We start from the raw sequence: 16,545 nt of genomic DNA on the forward strand, positions 1-16,545 counted from the left end.
GTATTTATACGGAAACCAAAAAGAAGAAATATGTGTAAGAAGTCTCAAACGTACCAAATAGCGCGTGCCAATGCGCATGATTTAAATTTTAATCTAGCTACGTTAGGGTATCGTGGGGCCCAGCAAACTGCGCTTTCTGTCGAGAGAGTGATTGAACACGATGGGATTGACGCTGTGGTCGTTGTCGCAAGATATGCGGATTCGACCGATCATAAACATCGGTTTCTAGCGTTGATAGAAGGTTTACTTTAACTTTAAATTATCGTATTAACTACTAACAAATTTAGCTACTGTGACTGTTCAAAGAGAATCAACTGTGCGGCCGAGACTTCGATCGATTCATTAGAGGAGGCAGATCGCTGTCGATTGCGATGTCGGTCGAATCCGGCTACTCACGCGCGACTTGATTACTGTTACCGTACTGACAATGGAACGTGTTACATTGCAAAAGTGATATAAAAAAAACTAACGTTATCAATCGAAAGTTCATATTTGAATTAACTCTAGATGGTCAAATCTAGAATCGCATGAATTCTGTATCCGACTTGGGCTGGAACATGTTTGATCATTTTAACTTAGACATAAAATATCTCGAGCAATGCATTTTTGAAAAAAAATTCAAGTAAAAGTTGTAGAGTTTGAAGAGGACCATCAATTGAGCTATTTAAATTTTGAGTTCATAGCTTTATTGGGTTTCAGTGGGCTCAAAATTTAAGTAACTCATCTGATGGTCTTCTTGAAAAATTCTATTTGAAATATTACAAATTTTATTTGAAATATTTTTTTAATGCATTGTTTTCGAGATATTTTGTGTCTTCAGTTAAAATGAAACATGTTCCAAACTAAGTCAGGTACAGAATCCACAGAATTCAAGATTTGACCATCTGAAATACCTATTTTAAACGTGATCTTTTGACTGGTAACATTAGTTTTTTGATATCTTTTTCTAATATAGCATGTTTCCTTGTGAAAAAAAATGTTCTGATTAAACTAACAAAAATGTCATTCTTTTTGGGTCTTTTTCTTGATTTAATCAGAATATTTTTCTGACTGGGTATATGTATAAATGGTGAACGCGTGAAATTGGGAAAGCGAAACAGGAAACAAAATCGAGCAAAAAAACGTCTGAGAGACGTCTCGTCCGACGAGAGCCAAAGATTCACCTCTCAACGTTGCTCGATTCGTACTGATTCCACACGAATCTAAGATTTAGTGAGAGATCAAACAACCCGCGGCGTAACGTAACTAAATCGAAATCATGCGTGAAGATGATCGTTTTTCGGCTCTAGTCAATCTATCGATGAGCTCGTCGACGACACATGTCGGTGAAATTGTTTTACCGAGAATATATTTAGGAGAGAGGGAGGTCTGGGAGGGAGGAGAGTTCACACGCGTTAATTTAAGTGAAATGTTCGTAGATATCAAGTACGGGGATCGTGAACAGGAATATATGAGACTATATTTGTAAGTCTACCGATTTACTGCTAGCTTGTACATGATTCAGCATTAAGAAGCGATATAGGCGATGTTTCTGTATGCAAGATGCATGTTTCCTTGATGAGTGCTTAGACGAGATACTTAGGCGAAACGGACGGTTATACGGGAGCGAATGGTTTGCGATAAACTAGTAAAAATACAGAACCATTGCGAAACAGGAAGTGGTCATGAGTACTGGCTTCTTTCGGCAAGGTTGAAAGAAAGATCTATAAAGCGAGTAACCCGTTCGACGTATTGCCTATTGGCCTTGCGATATGAGAGACCGACTATGGCTACGTTTACACCGTGCGCTTAATCCGCGACTTATGCAATAGATGTCCTTGTTTAACCTACAGAATAAAGATCGGCGGATCCGATCAGAAATTAATTGATAAGACGACGATCGTAAAAAGATGGTAGACGAGATCGAAAGACAAGCGATCAGTTGATCGCGCTGCGGCGAGACGGGTGGACAGATATCTCGAGTCTGTATATATAATATAATTCTATAATATATAATAATAATATAGTATTATGTGTGATACTATATTAAATGTGAGTAATATACGCTCGAGACTCGCGGGACCACCCTGTCGCATATTGCTGCGTATCGTGCGTAAGGGCCTGAGCATGAAGATTGTCGAAAACAATTACGATAAGTCTTTTTACGTTGAGTTACGATTCTGTCCGAAATAGTTACGAGTTACGACAATCTTTTTGTTCAGTACTCCGATTCTTTTATGCCCATTTCTATCAATATAATTTAATTTGAATCTCTCGGTTCAATCAATTCTTTATTTTTTCTGTTTCTAAGAATTAGAACAAAATGAAGAGTAAATTGAACAGTGATTAAAGTTAATTACATTGGCAGAAATGGGCATTAACAACATTAGACTTGTTTCTTTTTAACAGAACTTTTTGCACTTTTTAACTGAATTTTTTTTTATTCTCTAACGTGAAGAGAAAAGGAGGAGAAGTAAATCATGCAAAAAGTTCAATTAAAAAAAAGAAGGCTAGTGAACGGTATCGTTATATAGTGTTGCGCAGGTATTATATATGATAAAAAGTAATGCAACGACAATATAACGATATCGACACTGATGTTAAAATTATAGAATCGGGATACAGCTCTTAAAGCATAAAGCTCATGCCGCACGATCGGATCGACGAGTCTCACCACCCCGTTTCTTTTCGCGTCTTTCACTCTGCTGTTTCTCATTGCACGCGTGTTTAAACCAGTAAGCTCTATAATATACTGGAGCAATCCTTCCTTATACCAAGCTATAGAAAACTGTGACCCGATGAAGAAAAAAAAGGTAGACAATATTAGTTTTTCTGACTCATTTCTACTTATGGTAGTAAAACAGCATTCGCCAATCAGCGAATCCCTGACAAAGAAAAAGAGTACCAACTTTAAATTAGAATATTCTTGTTTAGGAATTGAGACACCCTCACTCCTCGATGGCTCGCTCCAGTATGTTATGGAGCTCACTCGTATAAGCGAGCTCTCTCCCTTCGAGGCACACTTCGCGACGCACATTTCATTTCGTGTCACCTCACATTCGTCTCACAACCGATCGTAACGGGCTTCATCATCGGACTAAGCGCGATGATCCGATATCGGATGTCGTCCGAAATAATTTCGCCAGGGTGGCCTAGTTCGTGCTTCAACATCGGGAAATCGAAGTTTTCCTTCTAAGCGATTTATTTAACGACGAAATATTTCACGATTCCAAAATTGTCTATGAGAGACGTCTGAAAAATTGCGGTACCTTTTTAACATCTTCATGTTAAACATTTGTGATAAAATCGAAGATTTTTTATCGTTTTTTTTTTATTTTATTCTATTTTTGTTTATTTTATTTGTGTAGAAGGAAAAACAGCGATTATTTTTAATTCACCGAGGCGTTTTTCCGGACAGTCTTTATTCAGGTGTGTCTTAGAGAAGTTTTATACGTAGCGTTATAGCGATTGCGCGCAATGATTCATGTCATTTTCATATCAATCTACAAGTTGCGGTAAACGGGAAAAACAGCGCGAAAGAAAAGTCGCTTAGCGCGATCGCGATTTTATTGACGAGGTAATTTGATCAGGAGTGTAGAATTGAGAATCTGAGGGAGTTATGCCGCGAAGAATCTGTCCGAGATAAATCGAGTTCTCATTGATGGAAGAGAGAACTTGAATCGACAGCTAATGCTTTGCGGAGTGAGATCGATGAGGAATTACTTTTTCGTCTTTATTTATTGCGACAGCACGGAATGCCCGCGTGAAAACGTTGCAACTTTGTGGTGTGAAACAATAGCAGTTTTTCTGTATGGTGGTTTTTTTACATATAAAATGTTTCTCTCTGCGGGAAAAAATGTACTATAAAGATGGATTATACCTCGAGCGGTTGAGTGTTTGCTGGTTATTTTTATTAAAAATATTCAATCTCGACGTTATTTTTATCTATTAAAAATACACAGGTCCGCTTTTGCTTGTAGCGAATTAAAGTTGCGAAGTTTTCACGATGAATCCGAGAATGTCATGGCCCGTGTGATAGCGCGAGTTGCTTCGTCGTACAACACGCGACTTAATTTCGCTTGGCAAAACTGTATCCGTGATGCGAGAGTCCTTTTATTTTGTATTACTGTCCCTAAGATTAGTGTTACTGACTGTGTAGTCTCGCGATAACGTAGCTGTATTATTCATTATTCACCATGATTGCCATATTGTTGTAAAATTAGCTTAATACACAGACAGCCGGTAGAAGCTATTGTGACGAGTAATATATATATAATTATACATACAAATATATAATTATACATATATAAAATATAGAGATACGTATTAGTTATACTACTGCTAAGTCATACTTTTATGTGTGTATGCGTGTGACCGCGTGGATGGATGGATGGTACGTATGTGTATAAGCATTTCTAGTCATGTAATCGCACCAAAAAAAAAAAAAAAGAAAAACATAACAACTAAACGTAACAACTAAATGTCTACGCGTACATGTACATACGTACACGTGTATACCTGACATTGTTCGCTCATTTTAGTTGTGCATAGCGTGTCCCAGACCCGTCGAGAAATACTTTACGGACGAGTTTTGCGACGAATTTGAAGTCGACTCAGCGGAGATAAATTAAGTCGGGAATAAAAGAGCTGTCATTTAATTACCGCATTATATTTAAAATATAAAAGCTCTTTTCACACGAAGCGATCGATGACAAATATGCTTTGTTTTTCATCGATTCTACAATCGAGACTTAAAAAGCTGAAAATTGCAAAATTGGTCGGAACGTTCGTAAAATAATTCCTGGTAGATCTGATGCATCCTGTATACAGTATAATTGCGAGTATAATTGCGCGCTTCTCACGTACGAGGAAAGGGAAAGGACTGCGATTGATCGAGACACGACGTGAAGGATCACGTCAACCTCTTAGAGACTGTGAGCCGTATAAACGTTGCATTTCTAAGCAGATTTTCTACCAGAGATTACTTTTTATCTGATCTACTTATTTTTTTTATGATTGTATTTTTTTATCTGTCGGTTTTTTTTCTTTTCTTTACTGTCGCGAGAAGAAGGAAGTCGGAGAGAACGTGGCTAGGCCGCCCTGAAGGGCTCGCGTTCGCGAAAGAAGTCGAAAGGGACGACGAGGATTCTTTCGAAGATACACGGCCTCCCGGTGAAAATTCACTATAATGACGACTATAATGCGAGGCGAGGTGAAATTTACTGTGCCGATAACAGCCGCGACACATTCGCTATACATCCTATCATATAAAAAAAAAGTGCTCTCTCTCTGCCGTTATCACGGTTGAAAACGAGCGAATTACAGTAAATTGTGTGGGAGGATTAATTATAGCGTTATATCGTAATTATAATGATTAATGGTAATTATTATAACACACTGATAATGATAAAGATAACTACAAAACAAGTGAATAATGACATTTAATTGACGATCAATAATCAAGAGCGCACGTATTTCATGATGCATTCATAGTTTAATAATCATTATTTGATTTCTGTTGTGAAAGAACGTGTAAGAATCTTATTACGAGGGGGACGATCAACAGGGGAGAAAAGGGCGAGCGTTACACAAAAGATTAAAATAAAAAAAAGAGTGAAACGTCTCATTATATAAAGTTACCACCATGAAGGAGAACCTTTCATTATATAAAATTATTATGTAATAATTGTCCATACATCTTAAAATGTCAGAATAAACTAATAATGAAAAAAATTATCTATGTTTATTTCTTATTTATTCCTTCTTATTTATTTCTCATTTATTCCCTATTAAACATTGGGAAAATTGTTATGTTATGATAATTATTATATTCTTGCGATCTGCTAATTTTGTGATTTAAGCAAAACGATCAAGCATCTTTATGTATCGTCTAATAATGGTTTAAGGTTTTAAAAATAAATAAATAAACAAAGATTTTATTAAATTTACGTTTTTAAAATACTTTATAAATTCTTCTGAATGAATTAAAATGTATTTAAATGTTTTCTCTACGAAGGATGAATCAACTGCCAGTTTTATTCACATGCGGGTGTTGATTAAATATAATAGCCTTGATAAAAAAATATGATTTTTTAACAAGTTGCATTGAGACAAATTAATTGCAGCTTTTACATAAAATAATAAAGCATTTTTAAATATTTATATTAAAAAATATTGAAATGCACAAATTATTTTAAAAATGCTTCAAAACTGTTATTATCTTTGCCAATTTGTAAATTTCTTTGTGTATGAAATTCTCTCTTAATTTGTGCGAAATCAACATAATTTTTTTTCACTACATAAAAAATTTAAAATAATTAATTTATTTAACTAACTATAAATATTTATTCAAAATGAAGATAAACTTTATTTTTTATAAATAAATAGCAGATTTATTATTTTTAAAATATAACATAAGTAATTAACCGTTTAAATTTATTATATATATCTTTGTCTCTTTGAACATCCCATATACTTCATTCTGTTATAAACTGATTAATTTTCGATTGACAAACAAGGATCTAGATTTATCGAGTTGTTAGACGAATAGGTTCATCATTGATGTTGAGTTATACTTCGACTTTAATGAAATCATAACCTTATATCCTCGAAAATTCTGTTTAATTTAAACTACATATAGAAATACGAAAAGAAATCTACTATTTTCGAGGTGCACATTACGAGAGTATTTAATTCATTCAGTTGGAAGCTTGTGGTTGATCTATTTGTTCCGTTAAAGATTACGACATGTGCGTCACGTCAAGACTTAAGATAGACTGTGTGCTCGATGCCGTTTTGCATTTAAAATGAGCTCGGCAAGTGATAACAATGTCGCACCAGATAATCTAACATGTCACCAGCTCATTTGTATCCTTTCAAGATTCTTTGGATAACATTGCAGGTATCTTCTGATATCGTTTGGCAACTTCATTTTCTTTAGGATTATACGATAAACTTTCATAAGATTTATTAATTATTTCAACATAAATATAGTATAAGTAGAACAGATTTATAAAAATAAGCAATTACTGACTATCCTATTATAAATCTTGACATCGTCGTAAGTAATTGAATTATATACTCAGATGGTACTCCCATTAATTGGCCCTCATCCTACTTCCCCGCATTTACACCCCTACATATCGGAGTTTCGATACATTCCCCAGTATCATCCATCGAGGAATCCTGACTGCACATCACGATGGCTCCAACGTGAGTTTTATAATGACCGATTTGAGCACGAGGATGGTCAACGTTCCTCGTTCAAAGAACCACTTATCAATCAAGATCACCCATGGATCGAAATTAGAGCTGTTTTGGTTCATTGTTCACAAACATGGAAAGAAATGTAGTCAAACGCAATTTAAATTAAAATTATTGGAGTAGAATCATCCATAAAGTAATTGATTTTAATATTTTTAATTATTAATTGATAGCAGAGAAACATCCCGTAGGCAATCGATACAAAATTGCAGAAGAAAAGTGATTATTAGCATGAAAATTAACAATGTTGGAAAGGTATTGTTAAATATACATTAATTTATCTAAATAGTTCAAATTATTATTTCAGTTTAAAAATCGTATTATATATATATAATTATAATTTTTTTTTAAGTTTTGGCCTTCATCGTAAATAATTATTATAAAATAACATATTCCATTAGACAAACACGCAGGAAGAATTCGTGTTGGTGGATCATGTATTGGATCCGCTAAAAATGCGTAAAGTTCGATTACGTAATCCGTATGTCATAAAAGTCCGTCAAGAATCTCTGTTACATTTGTATGGACTAAAATTTCAAGGCGTAAGTGTGTACATTAATTAATTTATATCAGTTTAATATATATGACAATCTTTAATTGATAATATCACCGTTTTAGCAAATTTAAAAAATTGCAAATTTGTAAAAAAATAAAAAAATGGGAGTTTCATTGCTAATGATGTAATAATACTGGACGAAAGTATTTTTCTATAAAAATTTTTCGGATAAATTATCAATTAAATTCGTCAAAGATTTGTTGATTGAGGTCGACAAAATAGTTTCCATTAATGTAATCTGGGTTATCTACGTTTGATACACAAATGAGTATTAACTGATGATAAATTCGCGCTGTTTTAATTATCCGCGTACTTATATAATAAAAATTGTGTTCGGCTTGGACGTTCATATATACTGTGAACTTCACATTCTTTATCGCTCATTACATATGGAAGAAAGACTGAAGCTTACAGAATGAGCGTCCAAACCGATGCAACCAGAAAGCGAACTTTTTCCCTATACGTTGATCGCTTTGGAATAAGGTTGTCAATGCAGAGGCAAGAGAAGAAGTCATTAATAATCATCGAGCAAACTTTACTGGATGTAATGATGGTCCAGATAACCCAACTTGCGGTCAAATGTTAGTTAATGAAGAGCCAATACCACTTAGTCAAGTAAGAGTAACATAAAAAAGCAAATATATTTACATAAAATATCTATACAAAAAGCATTTGTCAATATTATTTAAATCAAAGAATAATTTTGTTGAATTCAAAATTATATAATCAGGATTTATTTTATTGTACAAAAGTTTTATTTTATTTTCAATAAAAAAATGATAGATGAATGACAGATTTTAAAAGTAGAAAAATTTTAAAAGTACAACTAAAGGAGGACGTCTTTATTCAAAACAAATAAATTAAATAAGAAGCAAACTGACATCAGTAAAGATAAAAAAAAGATAATAATTATATAAATTTTAGTAAAATAATTTTAAATTAATTTTTCTTAAATATTTGTACAAGTATATCAAACAAAGCTTAATTAAAAAAGTTATCACGAAGGTATTATACGGCCATAGTTATATAGGTATAATAGTCCTTCCTAATATTTCTGTTATTAGACAGCGAATTGTAATGATTATTTATATTTAAAAAATTTTAGTAATGAGTCCTATATGGAAGAAATTGTGTATATACATTTGTGAATGTATATTTGCATACATTCTTCAATATTTTATCTTTTTACAAATATAAAATTTTATAACCAAATACTGTTTTTTAAAATAAAACCAATTTTTAAAATCTGTTTTTATGAGAGGTCACATTACCACATTTGTTTCTCTTCAACTCATTATACAATATCGTCACATTCTTATGAATAATGTCGTAAGTAATTACATATTTCATAGTCTTTGAATCTAGAATCGATGGAACAATACTTTGACGAATGTAAGCTGCGTTCTATTGTTCACTGTGAGTAGTGAAAATTTATAGTATACGTAATACGAACTATAGAGTTTCAGTGAATAACGGAACGCAGTCATAATCATTAAGTTTTAAATGTAAATATTGATTATTAATAAAGTTATTGTATAAAATGTAAATGAATGACCATAATATCATCTTTTTCACTATACATTATGATAATATATTAATTTAGAATTCAAATTGTTATCTATTGTTTCTATGTTACGCATTACTAATTAATATTTGCATTTCACTGGTCTCGTGTGTTACACTTAATGAAGCTATCATTACTACTAAATATTTTTTAATTATTATAACGATCAAATCAAACTGTCCTAAAGGACAAAAATAATTTTGAGATGTGCCATCGTTTACACGACAATCTATTCAAACTTCCCCGACAATGGCGAGCCATTTAATTAAACTTTAGGCAAGTTATGTCCCTGCAGTAAGAGCCGTGCGCAACAAGACAACGGATCGCTTTCAGGGTTTCTGCTGTTCTTGTGAGGACGCGCAGCGTGCCGAAAGTTTCCGCTCGGTCGCCGCCAAGTCAAACTATTACCAGCGGGACGATGGCACAAACGGAGCTCGCAACAGGTCCGTGTCGAGCGCAAATTTATTTGACAATTCGGAGGCACAGCGCCAGGTCGAAACGAGGAGCAGGAACGAAGAGCACAACCGCCAACTTGAGAACGACGCGTTAGGACGAGTAACGAGCCGCAATACTTCCGCCGTTAATGGCCCACTTGGCGAGCAAGCGTCTCCTTTTCGGAAACAACAAGAAAAAGAACAGTTTAAAAACAATTCGGTCCGACAGCGCACTCGACCACTTGAAGGATTTCCCAGGACGGAGAACGCGAATCGCGCGGAAACCCTACCGTCCGTACTGACGAACGTGTTCTCCGATCCATCGCCGAGCAAGGGCAAGATTGAGGCTTATATTGATGCCATGTACGAGCAAGCCATGAAGAAGAAAGCCATGAAACAAGCTATAAAACACAAAAGCGATAAGGATTTATTGGACAAAAACGATTTATCAGCTAGACGTCTTGACGATTTGAAGGACAGATTTCGAGAATTGGATCAACGGACCTTCGATCGACAGACCAGCGACGACCAATCTTCGCTTTATGAATCAGTTACGGATAATTTTCAAAATACAATTACAAAATTCACAAATACAATCGATTATGGGTCTAACAAATTAAAATCTCCGCAATTCCTTGATCATCAGAGCGATAATCGATCTTTGATTCAAGGATTAGCTGCGAATAGTCCTCGAGCGAAACTAACGAGGTTGAAAGGTGAACAGGGTTTTGTGAAAATGGGCAGCAAAGAGGATAATCGGGAGTTTCTGAAGCTGGAGAAGTGCGATAGGTCGGTGAATTTTTCAGAAAGTGGAATTCACGAGGAAATGGCAAGAGATCGATTTCGTGGCGCAGCTCACCCAGAAAATACTTTCGATTACACATCGTCCCTAGCAATACACTCGTCACGAATTCCGGAAGAGAGTCAATTTTCGAGACGAAAGGAGAAGAATGCGTTCTCCAACGGTGATAATGCGCTGCTTAATAACGGAAGTATTCCCACGACCATTGAATTTTTTATTCGGCCCGGGATTTCGTTCAGAAACGATACTGATGAGAATATTAATTATGGTATCGCGTCATCAACAATAGAATCGAATAGTTTCGAGGAGAACATATTCGCGTTATTATCTAAAATTGTGATATCGGAAACGCGCTCGTCGACGGAAGGTGAAGAGAGACAATGTGGATTTAGAACGTCGGAGAACATCTCGGGTAACATTAACGCGTTGAGAAACGCTTCGATCGTGAGGAAGAACTTAAGTGCAGCCGCGATTCGAAGAGGTAATGCAAGCAATAAGGAGATGACGGAAAATGCTAATGTATCGACGCGAATCTCGACCGCTCCTACTTTTACGAAATTACGAAATCTCTCCTCTTTCAATGGAATCTCGCGGCTAGAAGAATTATCCGTGTCCACCGTCGCCGCTCGTTCCGCAGATAAATCATTGACGAAAATCCTGGAATCAGAAATTCGCGGTTCGTTACCAACCAACGAGATACAAGAATTTCCCTACGACTTCGAGGATTTATACAAAGACCGAGAATCGCACAGAATGTATAACTCGCCCGAGCGAGCGCCAAAAGACGTGAACTTGAAAAACAGTTACAAATTCTGGAAGACCCGCCGGAAGTTGCGGAAGTCGAAGGGCGCCGAGAAGTTTCGCGGAGACAAGGACGTTGTCGGAGAGAAGTTGAAGCGCTTCGGAAAGTCGGGTCGTGGACTGACGCGGAAGCACGCGTTGTTGGACTTTAAACGCGACAGTTTTCGGAACAAATTTTCGGAGCACGACAGACGTTTTCGAAGACATCTTCAAACCGGAAAGGAAGTTTTTAATATTGTAGACGCTCACAATCGGAGCAACAGTCTGACAGATGAAGCCTCGCGCCGCAAAACGCAAGGCTTTATTGATTATACTCGACCTGAGGTTTACTCTAAGAAAATATCAAATACTGGAGGTAATAAAAGTCCGAAGAAACAAGTGATTTTGGAATCCGATCATTCTCATAGGAAAGTCCAATCCGAAGAGAACGATAATCCCTTCTACTTCAATAATAAAGATGGCGAAAAGAACAGCGTTGATAAGCGGATCGAGGACAAGTTCATGCGAATAAGCAACGTCCTGAAGGAAGATTCTACCGAGGAAGACTCTACAGAAATTATTCAAGAAACTCCGAAGAATTTCAAAGTAGTTACAAAGAGCGAAATCGCAAAAGCTGATATCCCTAAAATTCAGGATGAACTAGGACACAATTCGCTTTCGCGAGAAAATGGTAGATCGGGCGAGCTGTTTGTGATTCATGGCAATAAACCCGTAGAATTAATTGATAAATGTCAGCGATCAACTGTGAATGAAAATTCGTTCGTGGAATCTACGATGACAAACAATGAAGTTACAACGATTATATCATTAATTACGCGAAAAGATTCCACCGATTATAAAGGATCCGTCTTTCTCAAACTCGTTATCAATCCTTTTCTGTCATCACCGATTATGAGGAAGCTTAATGTCTCAAGAGAAGTTAATCTTAATGAATCAAAAAATTCAATTTATACAACCGAATTCGCAATGAGGCAGACGCAAGTTTTCACGCAGAAAATTTTGTCGGATACTTCATGGAACGAGAATGTCAGTGGCTATTTCGAGGTCACTGGTGATCCACTTAGAACATTATCTAGCAGTTGGGCGAATAGTTCCAAGAAAACGACGTATCCTGAAGCATTGAACAATCGAAGCGAAGGCGAGCGAGTTGAAACGAAGAACGCGAGATTCCTCGAACTTAATAACAACTCTCCGTGGATAATTGCTGGTAATTCCATGAAGCCTGAAGGCTCGCCAATCGACCCGATGCTTTCATCACGCGGTAGTGCATCAGTTACTGAACCTGAAGAAATTTCGTTGAGCAGGAAAAGAACAGATTTTTATTGTACCAAAGAACCGCTTCTGGAAAATTCGGAAGATTTCCTAGAAAGATCCCGAGAGAAAGAGGAAATTGCTAATCTAGTGGATCGGATCGTGAGACAATACGCAGTATACACGCCCATCATGCCGGGCATGCCGACCTTCGACGAAATCACGGAAGCGGAAACCTTACCGCTTGAAGAAGAGACGACAGTCATTCAGTTCACGACGACCTTGGCGACTACCACCAAGATCACCGACGTGGCTTTCCGACCTTCGATCCGTCCGCTGAAAACGACACCACTTTCAGAAGAGATACATGATGAGATCTCTCTGGACGAGACTACCTTTATGGAGGAAACGGAAGCAACAACAACCACTCATGAAATGACTGTCCTTAAACCGAAATTTCAATCTAGAAGGCCTCGCGTGAGCACTTCGTCCAAAGCAAAAACACGAAGAATGTCGAACAAAACTGAGAAAAACGGGAAACAACAGAAAATTACCAATTACGTTGCAAACATGAAAATGATGGATGCGGAAAGGGAGGTTGAGGAGCACCCTTGGTATCGCACTACAGAAATGCAGCAGATAATCGCAGCGAGTCGATCTAAACCTATCCAGAAGATTAAAGAAAGAAGGAAGCACCGCTACAAATCGGGAGATTATTTTCAGAACACTTCCTCAGGATGGACTTCATCAACGATAATTTCTTCCGGTGTCGCACAGACGAGAGGCAAGAGATCGGACTTTAACCGCGCGGCAGGCAATTGCGATTCCTTGATCTTCTACGACTACGACAGCGAAGATGAAGAGGCTCAGCGAAATGGAAGAACGGGTTTGAATAAAAACGGAAAGTCTCCGAATATAACAGAGCTGGCTGAATTACGTTCTAGAATTGAAAAAAGATTAGCCGGCGAATTGGATTATCTTGCGAGTCGAGGATCCTCTCAACGCAGTTGCGAAAATCGAGATGAGATACAAAAGCTCAATGCTGCTCTTCAAGATATTGTAAGACGTAATGTTAGGTTTCATACCGTTGAAGGTAATCTCGATTCGCATGTGCAAGAGAAGAAACGAGATAGGCAAGATAATCTGAAGAACTTCACCGTTATAAAGCTGAAAAACGGCACAGTTCGTAAATTCGACAAAGACATTTATTCGCGAAATCGTGAAATTACATTGGTATCGTTCGATACTTCGCCTGCAGGCCCGACAAAAATTCCACAGTTACGAACGGACCTTTCCGGATCGGTGCGCGAAAAATTGGAAATAGATCGGAGATCGGAAAAGGCGTTCGGTGAGCGAATGGAGACTGAGATCGACAGAATCGCGGTGGTGCGAAAAATCGCGGTGAACGTGTCGGAGAACGCAAGAACCGCTAGTGTGAGCGCGAACGATTTGTCGGATCGCGGCGTAGAACCACAGGAAAAATCATCCGTGGGTGGGATATTACCGACTTGCGCAAGAAGTCTCGGATACCAGGACAAAAGTCGTGAAACGGATACTGTCATTCGCGGTGTGAAATTGATGATACCGAACGATAAGGGCGAGTCGTACGAGCTCGACGTTGCGGCTAAAAGTGTCGATAAAAAGATCTCGCCGCTGTTCTCCAACAGTCTCGCACGACAACGGGGACACGAGGACACGAGGAAGATTAATGAAAATCTTGCAGATTCTCGAGTAAGCCGCGTTTCTGCCGGGAAACAATACCTTCGATATCCTCGAGGCAAAGTGCATGACATTGTCCGTAAAATAATCAATAAGATCAAAGGGAAGTCATCGTCGGTATCGGATAAGGCAAACACCGAGAAGAGTCTCGTAGAAAGTGAGAAACGTGTTGCTCGATTGGGTTGGCATCGATCGGGTAGACGATTGTTGTCGAGTGGAGGATCTGACTATATCGAGAATATCGACAACGTCAACGACGAATATTACGCGAACGATGAAAGTGAAACAGATCGAGAGAATGACTCGAGCGATAATGAAGCTATTGCCAGGAGGGATGATTTATTGTATCTCGAGAATCCGCCTGGTCGGCGCGAGAATCGAAATCCGCGGAAATTGGTGGCCAAGATGGATCGATTGGCATACGGGAAATGTTGCACGACCTATGATGCAGAAGGAAAGAACAGTTGCTGTCTATGATGAAGCGATACTCTCCGACGATATGCAGGCGAATAGCGAAGAGGCAATTTCAAGGTTTTTAATACTAGATATTAATTTTGATACAGCCGGGATTCTCATTGACGCAGAATTCCTATTATGTAGTACTCTACACTGAAGAAAAATTACTAAATCTTAATACATATTTCTTTGAATAGTACTAAGTAAGCATTTATTTACAGTAAATAAATATTTACTTAATAAAAAAAATAGTCAAATCAAATTAATAGTTTTTGTATCAAATAAATATAAATATGTTTAAATTTATTATAATAAATATTTACTCAGAATTACTCAAACAAATATTTATTAAAAATTAATATTTGTTTCAATGTACATGTATAGATTAATTAATATCCTTTTTCTTATTTTTTTATATGGAAACGTTATCTGTGCATAATTTTTTATAACTTCGTATAAATTCTCAAAAGTTGATTACATATTAATATTATCAAACATTTGATAATACTACTGACTATTAATGCTTTGTAGCATTATTAAAATTATTTGATGAAAACATGGAGAAGCAACGTAGAAAATCGAGGAAAATTCATTTTATTATTAAAAAAATTCGTGTAATTATTAATAAGCAGTGCAGCGTAGCAAGCTGTTTTATAATTTCACAGTTGGCCTGGTTGTCTGTCCGTCCGATTGTCCATCTGCAAAATTTCTCAAAAATGAATTAATTTTTTCAAATTCCGTTTTCAGCAATAGATACTCCAGGACCTTAAACGCCACCAAGACAAAATATGAATTAAATTAGTTGACTGAAAAGGAATCAAAATTAAAAGATTAATGAGATTTTCAGTATAAGAACAAATCAAACGGATTAATTTGATCAAATATCTGATTTTTCGCTGCACTACTTCGTTATGTTTGTTGCAACGATTTATTTTAAGTGATATAAAGATTCAATACAAAAATAATACTTATTTAACTATCTATATCCCTGGTAGAAATTTCATGCATTTTTTTAGCAGTTACTGAACAGTTACACCAATTTCTGTCTAGTAACTAAGAAGGAAAACTACTTAGGATCCCAATCAGGATGTAACGCTTTGCTTGCAGTTATTGCGTACAAAAGTTGCGTAAAACTGAATCCATTTACTGAATAGAAACACAACAATAATGTTTATTAAATTGGTTAATAAGCGAGCCAACTGCTCATGAAATGGACAGTTTTATTGGACTAGTAATATTTCATATTTTGTGCATGCTTGCTAATTGTAAAATTTTAAGATTATGAGAGTCATAATACAGGAAATCTTTTGTGCATAATATATTTTGTACTAAAAATAGCATAATATAATATATATTATAGATCAAAGATTTTCTGCATTATGACTCTTATAAACTTAATATGTACCTTATTTGTCTTTTGCTTACTTTTAACCCTAACTGTAGTTGTCATTTCTGTCACAAAATTTTGCCCTTATTTCCAAAAATCCTTATTTCCTCTTCCTTTTCCTTATTCTATGTTTTTCTACGCGTTCACTCATTAAACTTTACACAGTTTTAAAATCTTTTAATATATACTTTCTTTTAACTTTTATACACATCAAGGGATACTACTTATATTTTGAGCCTTGGCAACACTGAGTGTTGTCAGGTGCCATCTGACGTTTCCACTAGAAAGTTTGACATTTTTGACCATAACCTTCTTCAGAACGTTTTGTTATTT

At 36.3% G+C, this 16,545-nt stretch overlaps 2 protein-coding genes across 2 annotated transcripts in view; both read left to right on the top strand.

Annotated features, from left to right (window-relative positions):
* The first annotated feature begins 6,567 nt into the window (after nucleotides 1–6,567).
* LOC108722365 (uncharacterized) lies at nucleotides 6,568–7,331 on the top strand. The gene is made up of 3 exons (XM_018447435.1): nucleotides 6,568–6,649; nucleotides 6,719–6,880; nucleotides 7,065–7,331. The coding sequence occupies exons 2-3, from the start codon at nucleotides 6,830–6,832 to the stop codon at nucleotides 7,329–7,331; spliced, it is 318 nt and encodes a 105-aa protein (XP_018302937.1). The 5' UTR covers nucleotides 6,568–6,649; nucleotides 6,719–6,829.
* Nucleotides 7,332–7,426: 95 nt separating this feature from the next.
* The window catches only part of LOC108722366 (uncharacterized), a 24,605-nt gene continuing 15,486 nt past the window's right edge, over nucleotides 7,427–16,545 (top strand). Inside the window, exons 1-5 of the mRNA XM_018447436.1 lie at nucleotides 7,427–7,497; nucleotides 7,644–7,784; nucleotides 8,282–8,413; nucleotides 9,696–14,526; nucleotides 14,570–14,900. Of these exons, the coding sequence (XP_018302938.1) occupies nucleotides 7,474–7,497; nucleotides 7,644–7,784; nucleotides 8,282–8,413; nucleotides 9,696–14,526; nucleotides 14,570–14,900 (5,459 nt within the window). The 5' untranslated portion in view covers nucleotides 7,427–7,473. The remainder of the gene's footprint in view (nucleotides 7,498–7,643; nucleotides 7,785–8,281; nucleotides 8,414–9,695; nucleotides 14,527–14,569; nucleotides 14,901–16,545) is intronic.

Source organism: Mycetomoellerius zeteki, unplaced genomic scaffold (assembly GCF_001594055.1).
Source record: "Mycetomoellerius zeteki isolate Tzet28-1 unplaced genomic scaffold, Tzet1.0 scaffold202, whole genome shotgun sequence".
NCBI classification, from domain to species: domain Eukaryota; kingdom Metazoa; phylum Arthropoda; class Insecta; order Hymenoptera; family Formicidae; genus Mycetomoellerius; species Mycetomoellerius zeteki.